The sequence below is a fragment of the Piliocolobus tephrosceles genome, chromosome 1 (assembly GCF_002776525.5).
Source record: "Piliocolobus tephrosceles isolate RC106 chromosome 1, ASM277652v3, whole genome shotgun sequence".
Classification (NCBI taxonomy): Eukaryota; Metazoa; Chordata; class Mammalia; order Primates; family Cercopithecidae; genus Piliocolobus; species Piliocolobus tephrosceles.
Window position 1 is genome coordinate 71,143,559 of NC_045434.1, and position 18,718 is coordinate 71,162,276.

Below are 18,718 nucleotides of genomic sequence, written 5' to 3' on the forward strand. Positions count from 1 at the left end.
GACAAGACAGAATGGCTTCTTGAGTTGAAAAGGGGAAGTGGGAAGCAGAGCACAGGGAACGGGGAAATAAGGGGAGTGGCCAGGCTCACAGCTGTAATCCCATCAACTCAGGAGACTGAGGTGGGAGGACTGCTTGAGCCCAGGAGTTTGAGACCAGCTTGGGCAACAGCAAAATCCTTTCTCAAAAAAAAAAAAAAGAAAGAAAAAAAGAAAAGAAAACAAGCGGGGAATTTGGTGACAAAAGTGATATGAAGGGAAGGAAAGGACAATTAGGTGGGGGAGGTGATGATGAGGCCCTCAAGCCATGCACACACTGATTCTACCTCATCTTATTTTGTCTTCCTAGCAATGGATGGATTGAGACTCAGTGGCAGGTTACTCATTGTTCTAGAGATTTCTAGAGACCTCTAGTAGTGAGAGGAATAGAGAGGCAAACAATAAAAAAATCCTATGTGGGACAAAATGGTACAAACTCAGAGGGTAATGACATTTCTGTTATGTAGTCTCAACTGATTCCATGACGAGCATTTCGCTCAAGCTTTGTTTTATGTTTTTCTAACAGGCTACAGTTCGGATTGCCCCTTTTCCAATTTTTAGTGGCACAAACATTCATTCCCACGGACAGACTAAAGATTCTCAAAATTATCATTTCACAGGCAGAAAGTTTAATGTCTAAGTTTAGCATTTGTTGTTTTCCTGGAAGATTCAATATGACAAACTTCATATTTAATCTGATTTTCAAACGATTCATGCTATTGAATAAATAGTATATTATCATATAAATTCCTCCACAGAATTGCAACAAATCATTCTATAATTTAAGAACTACCAAACCACAAGTTTCCTTTACTTTTTCAAGCCGTATAATTTGAAAACTGAGTAAGAACCAAATCTTATACAGCGTTTGGAGGCAGAGTGAAGACAGGAAATAACTCTGGACCCAGACGCAGAAGACCTTGCTTCTGGCTTCAGTACCACTGCATAAGAGCCACATGGCACTAGACGAATCACGGAATTACTTCCGGGCCTCAGTTTCCTCTTCTGTGAAACAGGAGGAGTGACATGTGCATGGCTCCTCTACTTGGCTGATATGGCAGGCAAAAACCCCTTAAAAATTCTAATGTCCCAGGTAGCTAGAAGGTAGAACTATTCCTTAGCTTTTGACTGCTGTTTGTCTCACCTACACAAAATCCAAAGTCTCTCAGTGTAATTCCGTAATCCTACAGCAGCAAAGGGATGCCATGTACCTTGTGTGCACAGGCTCAGCAGCACCCCACTTCTGCAGGAAGAAGGGGTAGGGTGATCAGCCAATGCAAAGACGGGGATGTTTGCATGCTCAAAGTATCTACTCTGCTCCGCTACACTACACAACTACCAGACTAGATAAGCAAACAACCCCGCAAACCTCACTCTGAAGAATGAAAAACATTTTCCAAGTAGACACTTCTTCACCTAGGATTTATGCCAGAACACATCCTAGAAATGTAAGACGCGTCTAAACTATATGGGGTCAAATAACTCACCATGGAAAATTACCCACAATGAAACCAGGCTATCTACAAAATGCCAAAGACTTCTGGAAGTAGATGCCGACTAAGGTCACATTTTCTAAGTGTTTTCTATTGCGCGCCCTCATTTCTCCTCTTTTATCTGGATATCTACACGGAGCAGTGGGAAGGCAAAAAGATAAGGAGGGCTGTAGATGTCAGAGTCAAACTAGGAACCAGGAGCCTGGAAAACTCTGGTCAGGAGAGAGGAAATTAACCACTGAAAAGGCAAGGGCGCAGGCAAAGGTTTGGCCAGGGTGTAGACTTGTCCCCAAGGTGGAGTATCCGGAGAGAAGCCCAGAATGACTCACTTCATTATGCTCCAAGCAGTAGATCATCAGCTCAGAAAGAATGAGCACGCCGGTCCTTCCCACCCCAGCACTACAGTGGACCACGATGGGTGGGTGCCGGTTCTTGGTGCCTTCCAGCATGCTGTTGGTATGGCGACGGACCGACTGGATCTCCTCCAAGTAGGCTGCAGGACAAAATGCAAATTCTGTCACCAAAGTCCTCCGTGGCTTTGCATATAATTGGGGGAGGGGGGAGCGGAAGAGAACTGATGGTGAATGTGTGTGTGTGTGTGTTTTTTTAAGTGACAATAATTTACAGTTCTTACAAGATACTAATTATTTGGCTGGTACCCAATGTACAGTCCTGGATCTAGAAAGGACCAGCTGGGAGTCAATTAGTTCATGGGAGAATTTGTTCTTTAAATTAAATAGTTCTTTTTTAAAAATTAAATTCTGTTTTCCCCTCTGCAAATCCCTAAGTCCCCCAAGCAGATGATTCTAGACATTACTTACAGCAATTCCTGCTATTAACAGACTGGGATCAGAACAACTGCTAAGTCCCCTTGAAACGCCCGCCTGTCAGAGCCAATTTCTGGTAGGGAGAGAGCATCCATCTGCCCCTTCTTCCTTCCCCTCACTGATGAGTGAATGTCAATTGAGGCTTGACTTCATTTTTGGATTTTAAAGTAGACTTTGGAGAGTCTGCTTTTCAGCATGGATTCCACGGGGCTATGTGAGTAGCCCAAGATGAACCCCCTTTCTGGAGGCAATATGTGTGTGAGGTGGAGGGGGCCAGATACCCCCATGCCTTCTAGCATCTGCTTGGCTCAGCAGGGCTGTGCAGGGAGGGGTGTGTTCACGACTCCAACTGGGCACAAAAGAAAAATCACAGGATTCCAAGCCTTAATGACTTTTTTCACAACCATGACAAAAGAGAAAAGTACAGAAATGTAATCCTTAGACACTCCAAAAGCCCCCAAAATTTAATTAATAATTTAGATTTTGTAGTAGCTCAGGAGAGAAACAGATTTAAAGGTTCTTGATACTCAGTGAACCTCATCCTACAGCAAAAGTGTAAACCAGACTATAGGGGAAATGTTTACATTGCTGAAGAGAAAAAAGTAGGTTTGAACCATTCAAATAATTTCAAAGCACCTGTTTACAGACATATATAAATAACCCACACTTTCCTTTATAAACTTATCTAATTACAAAATAATCTGAAGTAGTTTACCAAAAAAGTAAACTATTATTATCACTACTACTACTACTAGGATGATGATGACTAGTAACAGTTATTAGTACTAGTCAGAGCAGTACTAGTAGTAGTAGTAATGTACCATGAGATAGGACAAAACAAAAAAGAAAGAAGGGCCGGGCGCGGTGGCTCATGCCTGTAATCCCAGCACTTTAAGAGGCTGAGGCGGGCGGATCACCTGAGGTCAGGAGTTCGGGACCAGCCTGACCAAGATGATGAACTCCTGTCTCTACTAAAAATACAAAAATTAGCCAGACATTGTGGCATGCGCCTGTAATCCCAGCTAGTAATCCTAGCTACTCAGAAGGCTGAGACAGGAGAATTGCTTAAAACTGGGAGGCGGAGGTTGCAGTGAGCCAAGATCCCGCCATTGCACCCCAGCCTGGGCAACAAGAGCAAAACTCCGTCTCAATAAAAAAAAAAGGAGACGGTGAGATGAACAGAGGGAGTAGTTACTATTAGGTACCAAAACAAGCCAGATATTGTGTGTGGAATCTTCTTTACACTTTTTCTGCGAGGGGGAAAAGACATTAGACAACTGAGTATTCTGTCTGACCAAAGGCAATATTTACATACAAGAGACAAAGCTTTACTTGAGCTAAATTTAAGAAGAAAAATAAAAGGAATGTTGGGTAATACAATAGATGCCACTTTCAAATAGAGCCTTTCATGTAATGGAGAGGTAGATTTAAAGGATGTTTCCTCTATCAGTCATATTAATAAAGTTCCTTACGCCGTAACTCAATAAAGACTTCTGGAGGGCAGTAAACAATTTGGCTTAGGTATTCTGCATCCAGGTAACCTAATTTAAACATGGGCACAAAAATCTTTTAAAACCTAGGAGAAACAGATTCAACAATTCTAATGTCCTGCACAGAATACGTGTACTGAGTTTCCTAAAAGCGTAATACATACATTTACATTCTTTAAAACTACTATGTATTTTTTGGTAATTTAGACAGGCTTTCCTTAATTGGTTCTGATTTAAAAGGCTATTCTTTAAAGTGCTTTATAAGCTCACTCTTTCATCAGAGCTGTTAGCCAATCAACAAACTCATCTACTTATATTATTTCCCTTTTCTGCTTCTTGGAGAAAATTTTAATCAGTCAATTAGCACGTGAGCAGCTGAAAGAAATACAATGAGCACTGTTAGGAGGAAGGGAAGTTCTGCAAAGGTCACTGCCCTTATTTCAAGCTACAGATAACAAGCCATTTGACCTCAGGCAAATCACGAATCCTCTCTGGATCTTACTCTAGATCCTCTGACTCCAATCATCTTTCTACTCTCTGCTTTCAGTGCCAAACCCCTCAAGTACCATCGTCACTTTCACGGAAATGAAATGCTTGTATTGCTGGGTAAGTACACATCAGAATATTTATTGGAACTTGTAAATCAGTATTTTTAGGTCTTGAGAACCTGTTCTCTCTCTCTCATTCCCTTTTTCTCCCATTCTAAATGAATACCAAAATAAAATCAATGTTTTGACATCATCCAACATCTGGATGATGGTCCCTCTGTGGTGGTCACAGGTCTTCCACTAGCTAGAGAGTCAACAACAGAGCAGGCACAAGGCTACAGGGAGCATATGGGGCTCCTTTCCAGTTGGGTGAGTAAGGAATGGGGTTTCTCAACAAGCACAGGACAGTTAGGCAAGCATGTAGAAAGAGGGAGAGCTGCAGCCACCACTGAAAAGCAGAGAAGGGTATCAGATCTCATCTTTGGACGATGTTGACTGGCCTGTCTTTCCCATTAGGCTCTGAGTACCTTGAAAGTGAAGACTGAACTCTGTCACCTCTGCATTCTCAGAGCCCGATCCAGTGCCTGGCATGTAGTGGGTACATGGCCAATTTTGGGCTGTTCAAATAAAAACACTGCACATAATCTGGTGAATTAGTTTCTAATATAACCACATTCTAAAAATACACATACATAGAAATTAATTAGCCATTGAGCAAATTTCAGTTTCGAAAGCTACAAGAGGGTTTCAATACTTCTTAGTGTCTTCATAAAAATATGAGAAAGTACAAGAAAGTACTGAGATTTACGACTATAGGGAAATATAGGGCTTGTGAGATGCAAACCTTCATGAAAAAAATTTTAATGTTATTTATTTATTTATTTATTTATGAGATGGAGTTTCGCTCTTGTTGCCCAGACTGGAGTGCAATGATGCAATCTCGGTTCACTGCAACCTCCACCTCCCAGGTTCAAGCGATTTTCCTGCCTCAGCCTCCCCAGTAGCTGGGATTACAGACATGCGCCACCACAACTGGTTAATTTTGTATTTTTAGTAGAGATGGGATTTCACCCTGTTGGCCATGCTGGTCTCAAACTCCCCACCTCAGGTGATCCACCCACCTCGGCCTCCCAAAGTGCTGGGATTATAGGTGTGAGCCACCACGCCCGGCCTATTTTTAAATTTTATTTCTCCTTTTTTTTTTAATGTGCCAAAGTGGACACAACAATTTACCAGTTTAACCATTTTTAAGTACACAGTTCAGTGGCATTAAGCATATTCATAGTTGTGCAACCATCACCATCATCCATGTCCAGTACTTTTTCACTGTCCCAAACAGAAATACTGCACCCATCAAATGGTAATTCCTGACTAGGCACAGTGGCTCACACCTGTAATCCCTGCAATCTGGGAGGCTGACACGGGCAGATCACTTGAGGCCAGGAGTTCAAGACTAGCCTGGCCAACATGGTGAAACCCCATCTCTACTAAAAATACAAAAATTAGCTAGACGTGGTGGCTGCGCCTGTAGTCCCAGCTACGTGGGAGGCTGAGGCAGGAGAATTGCTTGAAACTGAGAGGCAGAGGTTGCAGTGAGCTGAGATCATGCCACTGCACTCTAGCCTGGATGACAGAATGAGACTCCGCCTCAAAAAAAAAAAAGTGTAATTCCCGAATCCCCCTTTGCCGCAGCCCCGGTAACCTCTCACCTACTTTCTGTCTCTGACCTTGCCTATTCTAGGTACCTCATATAAGTGGAATCACGCAATTTTCGTCCTTTTGTGACTGGATTATTTCCACTCAGCATCATTCCTCAAGGTTCATCCTTGTTGTAGCATGTGTCAGAATAGTTACCGATTAAATGAATAGCTAAAGGTCTGAATCAAGGTAGAGCCAATATGTCGATCACAGTCTTTTAGCTTATGCGCATGAAAGGCAAACAGAATAAGTGACATGTATTATTCTTCTCTGTTCTACATAATAAGAAAGGAACATATATTTCAATATTATAATACTTTTGCTACTTAAGAGAAAGCATCCTCTTTTTCCATTTCATCTCCAGCGGCTGGATTATTGACACAGCAGGTAAAAGTCAGTCAGGTAGCAGACTGGGAATAAAAACACTTACATAAAAATCCTTGGACGTCCTCTGGACAGCCGTGATCTGGCCAGTCAGTATATTGTAAATGCCACACTGTCCTTTCTTGCCCAGACAAAAGGTGCTTGACCTTCAAGCCTGTGGTTGCATAGCAAACAGAATCCGTTCGAAACTTCGTGGTCACCTTGAACTTGCCATAGGTGGCTGAGCTGTGCTTGGAACCCAGTTTGGGCCAGTATCGGTGGCTTTTGGTTCGTCCACCCTCCTAAATCACATATAAAGCAAAATTGGAAATAGGTCAAGGGAAGCTCTCATCCTTTTAATCGTAAGATGTGAAGACAGAATAAAATGCAAATAGCTTCTAAATCACTAATTCAGTAGCACTCTGCAGTGTCTACACTGTACAGGGTAAATCCTATACATGCTAGTTAAGACCAATAACACAATTTACAATGACAGTTACATCAATGGAAAATTTAAAAGATTCACAACGGAGGTGCAGTGGAATGTTAGAGAGAAGTGCAAGTGCAAAATCTAGAAGCAGGAACAAGCTTGGTGCATTCAAGAAATGAAGGTCTTCGGGGTGGCTGGAGTGTGACACGTGAGGGGGCAGGTGGTCGGACAGGAGACTGGAAAGGCCTCACAGTCCATGGTGGAAAGTTTGGATTTCACCCCAGGGGCAATGGGAAGTCATTCAAAGGTTTTAAACAAGTGGGGAAGGGGTTCCAGCAATCGCTCTAGGTCATGCTACTCCTTTCGGATGTTCAGCGCAGAGCTCTTTCTGTTACAGCACACTGACTACTGACACTATCTTTATCTAGTGTTGATCTCACATTTGTTTCAGCCTGACCAATGCGTTTTGGTTCAATCTACAACTAGAACTGAGAACAGCTGGTTAAATCACCATTCTTTCTCCCTTGATTTTATAATCTTTTCTGAGAATATGTACTCTCAACCATTTACACAAGGTCTATGTTTCAGTTTTGCAGTTTTAAAATCCCTGGAGAAGGGGCGGAGTGTGGGGGAGGTGGTAGCTGAGGAGATCCAGGGCAAGGAGTAGGTGGTGAGAGAGAAGGAGCACTGAACACACAGAGCTGCAGTGGTGACAGGCTCTGGGAACCCTGACGGCTGTTCAGAGGAACATTGGAGTTCCTCTTGTAAAGCCCACTTGTAAAGCAACACATCTTTGGGGAATATATAAATTACTACCTTGCCTGGCTTCACTTGGTCATTGAGTCTCCTTAAGTTGGAAGCACACCTTCCTCTTTTATTTACCAATCCTGTGAAAGCAGATTTACTTCGAATTTACATTTCTGCTGAGTGTCTAAATCAGTTATGGATTTTAAAAGGCTGTAAGTCCCCAGCTGTCCCACAGATCACTAGATGCTACTTTGTCTTGGCAAGGTTGGCCCCTTGTTACTCCGGTCTCACCTCCAATGCCACTTCCTCGGAGGGTCCTTGGCCACGCCCTGATCCCAAGTAGCCCCCAGTCACTCTCTTTCTTAACCCTTTTTCCATTTTAAAAAATTTTCTCCCTTGAATTTATGCTCCTATTAATAAGGTTTTCATTTCCAGCCTTCCAGCAAGTGTGTGACATGATACAGAGTCTGGAGCTCAGGGTTACACATTGTGAAGCTACCCTTTAGTAGGAGTTCCCTAGTATGAATGACAGTTTTGCAGCTGAAACCCACACAAAGACGAGGAGGGATGAGGCAGGAAGACCTGTACTCACCCAGACCCGCTCAGGACTGTAGTTTTCCATTTTTGCCACAGCACTTACTGCTAACTGCACTTATTTTATTTGTTCACTTTTGAATGTCCCTCCCACTAGGACATAAGCTCTATGAGGACAGGGATGGTGCCTGTCTCGTTTATTACCATGTACTCCTGAAGTTAGCACAGATGGTATGCTGTATTTAGGTGAATGAATGCCTTGCAATGGTGTGATCTGATAAGGTGATAAATCTATTCTAGAGGCTTTAAGGAGGATTCATTCTCTTTATGGGAAGGTCAAACAGGTCAGCCCAGGGAAGTACAACTGGCTTTAAAGAGCCTGATGTCCCTTTCATTATTTTCTTCTAATGGACTGTGCTGAAAAACCAATGCTCAAAACAGTCAATGAAGAAAAATATGACTTTTTCCTCCCCAGTTTTCTTTGTTCCTGACCCCTTTAACGTAGCCAGGAAAGGCCATTGCAATACCACGGATATTGGTAAACAGAGATGAAACTAGTCCCTTGAATGATTTCAAAACGTAAACTGGAATTTAATGAAAGAAATAAAAGAAGGTGGTTAAAGAAATTTTGAGAATGTGACAAGAGAGGAAACACAACACTTCTCCCTGCAAAGACAGCAAGCTGAACACTGGGACCGGATTGACTGGCAGTGTAGGCTGGTTTTTTATAACATCACATAGAGTTCTCTAGTTACAGCAGAAAAACTATGTTTGGCTTGGCAAAAGAAGAAAAAGATATTTTTTCTTCCACCAAAGAACAGAGGCCTCTCCAGAAACAACAGCTTCTGGTCTCTTTTCAGCTGATAAGCATGGTGGCATGTGGAGCTGGGGGGTGCCTGGAGTTGGGCATCTATGTCGATTTGCCCAGAGCAGCCTGAGACTCCCAAATTCCAGTGGAAAGATCACTGTTTTCATTTGGTACACAAAGTCAGCGGGTTGAACTAAAGTCTGGTCATTTTTGGTTTTCTGTTGTTTTATTTTCAGTTTAGTGCATTACAATACAAGGAAAAGAGTTAAAAGCAAGAAGAAAATGGGAGGAAGAAAAGCTACAACAATCAATTTTCTCCAGGGGAAAAATATCTATCTGGAAGTAAGAAAACAGATGTATAGCAAAGAGAAAAGCATTTGCAGAGAATGCAGGAAGAAGGATAGTGTAGCAAAGTTGCCAGCACAAAGCCCATCTTCTGGCCACCTTTTCCCTGGGGAAAAGGACGTGAAGTAGGCCATTCTCCTTACCTCCTCTGCTGTGACCATGGCAATGACATTCACTCCTTGCTCCCACACCATCTGCCAGAAGTCGTGGCACGTGTGTGGCAGGGGCCCCTGGGTGGCTATGTAGTGCCATTCTGCCCCGCCAACCACCACCTAAAAACCAAGAAAAGTATCGGTAAATAAACCCCAAGTCAAGGACAACATTACCTGCTCATCACCTGTCCATCTGTATCCACCTTAAAACCTTGGATCTATTTTTGGGGCCAAATGAATTAGTTCAATTAACAAAATCCCTGAGACTACAGAGGCTAGTGTAGTAACACATTCTCACATGAAAATACTTTCTGCCACTCAAGCCTATTAAAACATTTACCTAATCCTGGTTTTTGAGACTGAGTCTTGCTCTGTTGCCCAGGCAGGAGTGCAGTGGCACGATCTTGGCTCACTGAATCCTATGCCTCCCGGGTTCAAGCAATTCTCCCGTCTCAGACTCCCAAGGAGCTGGGGCTACAGGCACCCACCATCATGCCCAGCTAATTTTTATATTTTTCTAGAGATGGGGTTTCACCATGTTGGCCAGGCTGATCTTGAACTCCTGACTTCAGGTGATCCGCCCATCTCAGCCTCCCAGATTGCAGGGATTACAGGTCTGAGCCACTGCGCCTGGCCTTTACCTGATCTTTGTTTGTAACTCACAGTATATGCAAACTAGTGCCTATTAAAACCATACACATACACATACGTATATATGCATACATATGAACATGTGTAACTTAGGATTTGTTACAGAAATAATAGTTACGCTTACTATGTGCAATGTACTCTTGACACTTTCCATTCTTTTCTCTTGTCTATTTCATTAAAACACACACACAGACACACACACACACACACACACACACACACACACTCCTGGTCATGACCACTAAACTGATTTCACATTCTACCACTGTGTTGTAATCCAGTTTGAAAAACAGTGCTTCATGGTATCCAATTAAACAATAAAAAAAATAAAAAAATTTTAAAAAGGCCATGGAACAACATCCCTTTTGGAGCACTATCTTTCTCCTGTGGATATAAGATGAAGTGTATCATAAACCTCTGCTGTTACTGCTGCTCTGTGGTGCCATGTACGGCAGAGATGCTACGAATGCTCTTGTCAACAGCATGTAATATTTTATCAATAAGTTCACCTTGGTAGTACCATGGCATCCAACTGAACTACAGTCATGACATGACTTTGGATAATAAAATTATAACCCCTGCGGCTCGGGGTGATCAGGGGAAGATAATTCTACAGCTATAAATACTAGCGGCAGAGAACCATAAATAAGAAGTTGTATCCAAAGTGTTAAAGGTCATGCTGTCAGGGTGAAATGGTGGCCTTTGGAGGAATTCTTTCTATTCTCCCTTCCAGCTCTGTGCCTTGATATTGCAAAGGCAGGCCCCTTCTCCATCTATGCAATGCAGATCTCTGGAGAGTTCGAAAAGCAACGAAGTCATCATTGTTTGAAACTTCTTTCCCTCATTTATTTGATAAAACTGTATGCTAACTTGATTCAAACAAAAACAATGTAAGTTATTGTCTCATTACACAAGACATGTTTAGGTCAAAGCTGGCAAGAAAAATCCATTTTCCAAATACTAGTGGGAGATAACATTCATATATTTGCTGGCTAGGAGTTTGGTTTATCCGTGGAATTGTGATTTTAAACATTAGCCTCTCTGGCACCCAACGTATAGGAAACATAAATACTTCCAGAGAATGCTGCTGCTGCCTGGGGCCTTTCAGCATATTCCAAGTATTGACAGGAGGGTATTAAAAACTGCATTAAAAACACAACAAGCAGTGCTACTGAGGTAGATTTCACAGATGTGATTCCACCTCTGGAGCAAATAAATCTCTGTTCTGTGTTAACGGCTGCTTGGAACCCAGGGGGGAAAACATTGGCAAAATATACACCTCTATTCCAAAACACAGGGACAAGTTCTTGCAAGCTCCATGGGTCTATTAAATGCACCCATGTCTAACCCAGATCCACAGGATGAAATGTGGGCCACAGAGAATACCAAGGAAGGGAATGCTTCTCAGTTAACAATGCCCGATGGGCACAGTTTATACAAAGTGACAGCTTTTTTCAGAGAGCAGATGGAAAATAGTGGAAGAGATCTGGCCAAAAGAAGAAGATAATATAATATTGCTATGTAAGATCTTCATAGACATTCTATCAAGCAGCAGCTGTGCGAACTGCATCCTTGTTTGAATACATTACGTTGGTCATTGTTTCATAATCTAAACTAAGCCCATGAAACCCACCACTGACAGTTTATTTAAGAGTTTCCTAGAGTTCATTTTTTACTTCTCACTCTCAAAACTCCAAGTAAAAATTAGTACTATGATCTATGATAGTTACTCTTTTATATTTCTTTTGACAGTTTCTAATTATTAAAAACTATGGTTATCTGTGTATATTAATAAAAATAGTATATACCCAACCACGCTATACTTTTCACATTCTGTGTCAAAACTAGTTATAATTGACACACAAACTAGATACCTAACTAGCCTTTAGAGGCTCAATAAAACCTGTTAATAATTCTGCTACAGTTGAAAAGTCCAATGAGGAAAGCAAATAATTCTAGACGAGGCCAAAAACAGGTTTCTAAGGCTATTGATCACAGTAGACTATTAATTGAACCTTGTATTATTTAACAACATCCTATAACAATGGCTTTAACATTAATAGATGAACAAATCTCCCACTTCAGAGTTCAGAGCAAATGGTGACATTCTAAATAAGTGTCCTCTGTTAACAGGGACTCTGAGGAAGGTAAGCTATTTAAGAAACATTTAACTATATGTACACATGTATCCATAACTCAACTGCAGAAGTGCTAAACTATGTAATACTGACATACAAAGGTTTAAAGTATTTGAAATAATAACAAAAACTTACTAACACAAATTCATTGACTAATGTGGCACATCTTTCAAGATTCAATATTAACCACACTTTTAGAGTGCAGGTGAAAATTACTCCACTCTTCTAAATACCATGCAATAATAGGACTTGTGCTTTTATAAAACACATAACCCGCAGTATTATAAGGGAGAAACAATAGTTTCTGTTGTTATTGAACATAACACCTGAATGTCAGTAACGCAATACCTGTAACTTCCAAAGTCTCCATCTCTGCTAATTACAAACCAAAAAGGATAATCTTCAGTTTTTCCTGTGAGTATACACAGAGTTACAGCCCACAGAGAGAAGGAAAAGTTAAGGCCTCTGTCATGAGTGAGCTTCAGAAATCCCTGACCCGAGGGTCTTCCTGAGGCTGCTAGACTTCCTTCTCTCTGCAGTGATAGACATGCCCTTCCACCTGACTAAGAAAAGCACAGGAGTTCAAAAACCATCCCTGAGGGTCTGGGGACAAGCCAAAAGGTACAGCTGCAGCCCACACATTTTCTTCTCCCTGCATTTTTACCTTTAACCCAGCCATCTTTAACAAACCTTCTAACAGGCTTGCCTTCCTACCTTGATGTGGGAGGCGTTAATATATCCCGTGTTATTTTCTTTGGTTGGTATCAGCTCTACTCGATTCTCCTCATAGGGGACAACTTCACGGATTCGGCTGCGCTCGGCATTTTCTGGCAGAGCTGCTGTGCTGAAAATGCCATTCGCCTTTTTCTTTGGAATTTGCTCATATTCTGTGAACACCATTCCCTCTTCTAGTTTCTTCTTCAGGGTTCTGAACTGCAACAGAAATTGATCTTCAGCTCTCTAAATTATTGGATCAAAAACTCAATGAAACAACCAAATTTCTTTAAATATTTAGCGATTGTTTTAATAAGAGATTTCAAGTTGTACAATCAATACTCGGTTTGTCTCCTTATCAACCATATTGATTGTTTCCCTTGTCTAATAACCATTTTCCTTCTTACTCATAAGTAGAACAAATCTGCAAGAACTAGCAAGAGTTAAAATTCAAAAATCAATATTTTTGCTATTAACAACTGTTTAAAGTCCTAATGATAAAGAGACTGTTAATTTTAATTATCCAAACATCCTTTTCTCCACCTATGTAGCTGTTTTTAAGATGACACTGGGTCCACAGTTCTATAGCTCTGAGGATTAAATCTCTCTCTTTTTACCTCTTCCCAGGCCAAACTAATAATTACAATAACATGGTATTAATTGGGTTAAATGATTCCTCTGAAGTCCCTTCTGGCTTTAAAAACATTCTAATTCTGGATACATACTGGCAGAAATCGAACACCCTAATGTTATTAGTACTCTATTGCATTTATACAACCTGTTTATTAACCTTCTGACAGCAATTTCAGGAGCTAAGGATACACCTTTCTTCACCTCTAAAACACTACCATGCAGCTGCTTTCTGCTTTTCAAAACCCATGTTTTCACAATGCATTATCCAGACAATTATAAACCAGCCTCATTTTATGGCCATATGAGGGGACAGCATTTTTAAAGAACTCATAAATGCTTGGATACAAGGTCGTGTCTTTTGCGGGAAACATGGATGGAACTGAAGGCTATTTTCCTTAGCAAACTAATGCAGAAACAGAAAACCAAATACTGCATGTTCTCACTTATAAGTGGGAGCTAAATGATAAGAATTTATGAACACAAAGAAGGAAACAACAGACACCGGGGCCTACTTGAGGGTGGAGGGTGGAAGGGGGAGAGGAACAGAAAAGGTAACCATGGGGTACTGAGCTTAATGCCTGGGTGATAAAATAATACGTATAACAAACCCCTGTGACACGTGTTTACCTATGTAATAAACTTTCACATGTGCCCCCAAAACTAAAAGTTTTTAAAAAATTAAAAATAAAAATAAATGATTGGATAAAATAATCACTTCCTAAGAAATGGCAATTGCTCACAAAAATCACAGAAATTGAGAGCTACCGCAAGTGTTTAACTTGTGCATTTTACAAAAAGGGAAGCAGGCCCAAAGAAATTGAGTGACTTGACCAAGTCATACAGCATGTTAGGGGCTGCTGGTTTTAGGCAACCAATGATCCGCCAACCGGATAAAGCAGGAAGACCGGAATGGAGAAACAGGAGATGCTGGAAGGGACTGATTTAATGCAACACAGTTATGCCTGATCTTCCTAATCTCAGATGGAAGAAATAATGCATCACACAAATCTCAGTGCTGGCATATTCGAGGAAGGAGGGTGTCTTGGGATCCTCAGGCTACAGAGAATGAATCACATTTGAAAAGCCTGCCACTTACCCTCTCGTCCATGGGAACCCGGGTGGCATCAACTCGATTCTCTTCCCGCCCTGAGACTCGAGCCACCGAGAGCCCGTTCAACGCTGCCAACATCAGCGGCCTCTTCTGTGCCTCCAGGCCTGCCATCTTCTGCTTCTCTAGATTCTTGCGGCAAGAAAAGGCATGTTCTCATTGTTTATAATACTAGTAGAATGTTGGAATGTGTTTTAATCTCCTCAAATCTGTAACTCCCCAGCCCAGGAATGCAGACAATCACCATCAGTAGGGCAAATTCAAACACAGCCTTCCCACTATTCCCACTGGGCCCCCGGAAGCCAGTTCCTACAAGACTCCTGAGCTTTTATTCTTAATTAACTCCTTAGCTAGATACACCAATAAATAAGAAAAAAGACTCCCTAAAAATACACCCTGCCATAGGGCAAAACAAAACAAAAACAAAATAGGGTATGTGAGATACACTTTAGAAAGATAAGGATGACAAGACAAGGAAAAGAGAAACAGGGTTACATGAATCATCTAATCCAATCACAGTGATGGACCTTTTGCACAGATGGAATGGAGCAAAACTTGTAAAACAGTTTGTTGTTGATTAAGAGATCCACACACATAAACTGTAGAGAAAAACCTTCCTAAGTTTCCGTCCTGAGGATGTCCTTGGAGTACCTAAGGGTGGTATCATGCCCAGAATTGAAAACTGATGTGGTTTAGCAAACTCACTAACACCGAAGCCTGGCTGGGGTCATCTAAGATGATCCACAGGCCTTACCCTTCAGGCTTCACCCAGGAGGGCCCACAATACCAGAGACTGTGCCTGCCAACACAGATGGTGGGACATCACTGCATGCCACTGAGCTATGGGGGAACATGGACTCCAGAACTGAGCAGACCACTTAGGGAAAGGTTTCGATGTTCACACCTGGCCCCGGTTTGTGGCTTTTTGATTTCCATCCTCTCCACCCTCAACTCTAAATTGAAATTGGATTGGGCAGGGCTGGTTTTTAGCCTCCTGCTGTGCTTCCTCGGGTCCTTGAAACTGACCGAGTATGAAAAAGCTCTTTATGCTCACTTCATGCAAGCCACAAAGGCCTTTCCTAAAATTGTGTCCTGGAAGTTAAGGGAAGAACACAGGCACTCCTCACAGAAGCAGATGAGTTTTGCAAGATTTAGGATTTTGATTCACACTGAAGGGCAACCCATCTGCAGATTCATTTGACTGCCACAGATGAAGAGCCATTGAATCCCGGTTTCTTTTCAAGCCTTGAGACACTTTTTTCCTTATTCTGTGATGTATAAATTCACTCCCCAGGAAGAGGTCTTGATGGAGCCATCCCACAGAGGTATGAATTATTCTAATTGCGGGTGGGGGGACTGCATTACGCCCTTCCATGAGTTTGCATAATGTCACCTACAATCAGAATGAAGCCTGTGTGAGTGACACTGACAATAGGATGCCTGTCCTGGTGACCGCGGACTCATCAGACAAACCAAAGGAGTGTCTCAGAGGAGGTTACTGGCAGAAAGTGAGAAAAGTACTGTGAAAGGAAAATATCTTGGGCCCCAAATCACTAAGCTAAAAGGAAAAGTCAAGCTGGGAACTGCTTGGGCAAACCTGCCTCCCATTCTATTCAAAGTCTCCCCTCTGCTCACTGAGATAAATGCATATCTGATTGACTCCTTTGGAGAGGCTAATCAGAAACAAAAGAATGCAACCATTTGCCTCTCACCTACCTGTGACATGGAAGCCCCCTCCCTACTTTAAGTCTTCCTGCCTTTGCTTCAAGTTGTCCCGCCTTTCCAGAGAGAACCAATACTGACTGATGTCTCATGTCTCCCTAAAATGTAGAAAACTAAGCCATGCCCCGACCACCTTGGGCACATGTCATCAGGACCTTCTGAGGCTGTGTCACAGGTGTGTACCCTCAACCTTGGCAGAATAAACTTTCTACATTAACTGAGACCTGTCTCAGATTTTCTGGGTTTACAGTACCCAAAGACTTACCGCCAAAAGATACAATATTCTTACAAATGGCCCTGGTCTGTCAATTCTTGGGAACCCCCTGGGGGAAGATTCTAGATCAAAATGTTTAGGTCTTTGTTTGCTTGCTGCTAGTTTTGGGGAGAAAGAGTTTTTCTTTCTTTTTTTTTTTTTTTATTTCTGTCACCTCTTTCACTTGGGAATCTATTTTCACTGCTCTCCAAAGTTTTGAGAAGGTAATAGTTCTGGAAAATGGGTCCTGAGCTCCTCTCAGCAGTCCCGCTTCCTTTCCACCTGCCCTACAAGGCGACCCTAACTGGGTCTAAGACAAAAAGTAATTAACTTGTCTTTATTGGGAAAGGATTATTACTCAGTGATAAATCAAAGTATGTCTCTTTGATCCTTCTCACTCACCCTATCAGCTTGCTACCAGAGATGATGATGATGATAATAATAATAATAATAATAATAATTCACAAGCTCTGATCTGGCCTTTTCTTCTCAGTGCATCAACTTCTGGCTAGGGGACTACAAGCAGGGAAGTATCTTCAAGGAAGCAGTAGGAGCCAGAATCAGGAGCTACAAAAGCAGCTGAACCATCCATCAAATAGACAAGCAGGTCCAGGAGAGCTGCCCAGAGGGCAAATTCTCACCATACCTGCACATTCCGCCCCGCCCCTGAGTTTTCTTTTGCTATAAGTTTCTCATTGTGTTCTGATCAAGAGGGCCCTTAGAATGGCCATCACTTCTCATGAATTCCCATCAAGTTGGCAAAAGTTGCCCACAGTGAGGAGAGCAGAGAAGTATCTGACCTGTGGGGATGCTGCTTAGGCTAAGGGGTGAGTTTTTGCATTAAAAACAAAACAGGTGGAGACTCATCTTGGGCTCAGAGCCACTGGCATTGTCACCACCTTGCCTGGCCTCCTGGCTCACTGAAGAAGCTCCTAATCCACCTCTAAGGTCTGCTGGTGTCCTTGAGCTCCTGAGTGCAGCAGATTTGGGGAAAAAATATCAACAGGGAAAATGAAGTAGAAACGGGATAATTATTTTCTTGAACTAAAGGTTAATGACTAAAATTTGCTAGTCATTATTACCTACATGAATGGAATGGAAAAGCATCTGGAGAAAAAACAATAGTGAAAATCCCCTTGTTCCTTTGTGATAATGCAAGGAGCTATAAGGAGGAGACCCTGCCAAGATTTTGGCTACAGGGTATTTGTTTAATACGAGTAAGAAGAGAAGAGGATGAATACAACCAAAATGAGATTAAGGGACCATGTGGACATCATTAAGTATCAAGTTGGCAGGGGAAATAGCTAAATTAAATGCTTAGACTGATAGGTTCTTGATGTTAATGTTGCTTTTAAGTGGCGTGGAAAAAGTATTGAAAAATTATTTTCTACCAATAAATTGCTTTCTTCCATGCTGGGAAAGCTCTCTCCCAGCGGCACCCACCCACACATTTCTTCCATTCCAAGCCAAAGGTTTTCTTTGCTAGAGGCAAAGGTACACCTTGCACAATTTCCTTCTAGGTTTGCAAACAGTCATGTCTGTATAAAAATCTCTTAGCACTACTCTAGTGGGGCTGGCCAAAACTGTGAGGTTGAGAATGTTCTTAAGGTTTTCCAAAAGTAACAAGGTTGCTATAGATTCAATTTCTGACCCCAGGAACTTGGCTTCCTTAAATCATTGGGCCTTGATTGTTCTTTTCAGGTTGAATCCCAATGATGGGTTAGGAAGACCTAGAAATGACGATGGCCAAATGGATTCCATCAAGGCAAATTTTAAGTTACAACTGTTTCAGAGTTCCTAAAATTAGGCTTGGCTACTGTATGGTACAACCGTGGTGAATGAAGAGAAGTCAATCTGGCTTTGATTAGTTCTAATTGTTTTTTTTAAGGGAGTGAAAATGTTCATGGCAAGCAGCAATGGAGATTTTTTTTTTTTTTCTGAGACAGGGTCTTGCTCTGTCATCCAGGCTGGAGTGCAATGGCGCCATCTCGGCTCACTGCAACCTCCGCTTTGCGGGTTCAAGGGATTCTCCTGCCTCGGCCTCGTGAGTAACTGGGATTACAGGTGCGCGCCACCATGCCCAGCTAA

The 18,718-nt window shown here is 41.9% G+C and overlaps 1 protein-coding gene across 1 annotated transcript in view; it reads right to left on the minus strand.

Moving 5' to 3' along the window:
- Positions 1-18,718, minus strand: part of PTPN14 (protein tyrosine phosphatase non-receptor type 14) — a 205,817-nt gene that overhangs the window by 13,891 nt on the left and 173,208 nt on the right. Inside the window, exons 14-18 of the mRNA XM_023203744.2 lie at positions 14,644-14,787; positions 12,915-13,133; positions 9,403-9,531; positions 6,463-6,697; positions 1,859-2,022 (exon numbers count right to left, since the gene is read on the minus strand). Coding sequence (XP_023059512.1) covers positions 1,859-2,022; positions 6,463-6,697; positions 9,403-9,531; positions 12,915-13,133; positions 14,644-14,787 — 891 coding nt within the window. The remainder of the gene's footprint in view (positions 1-1,858; positions 2,023-6,462; positions 6,698-9,402; positions 9,532-12,914; positions 13,134-14,643; positions 14,788-18,718) is intronic.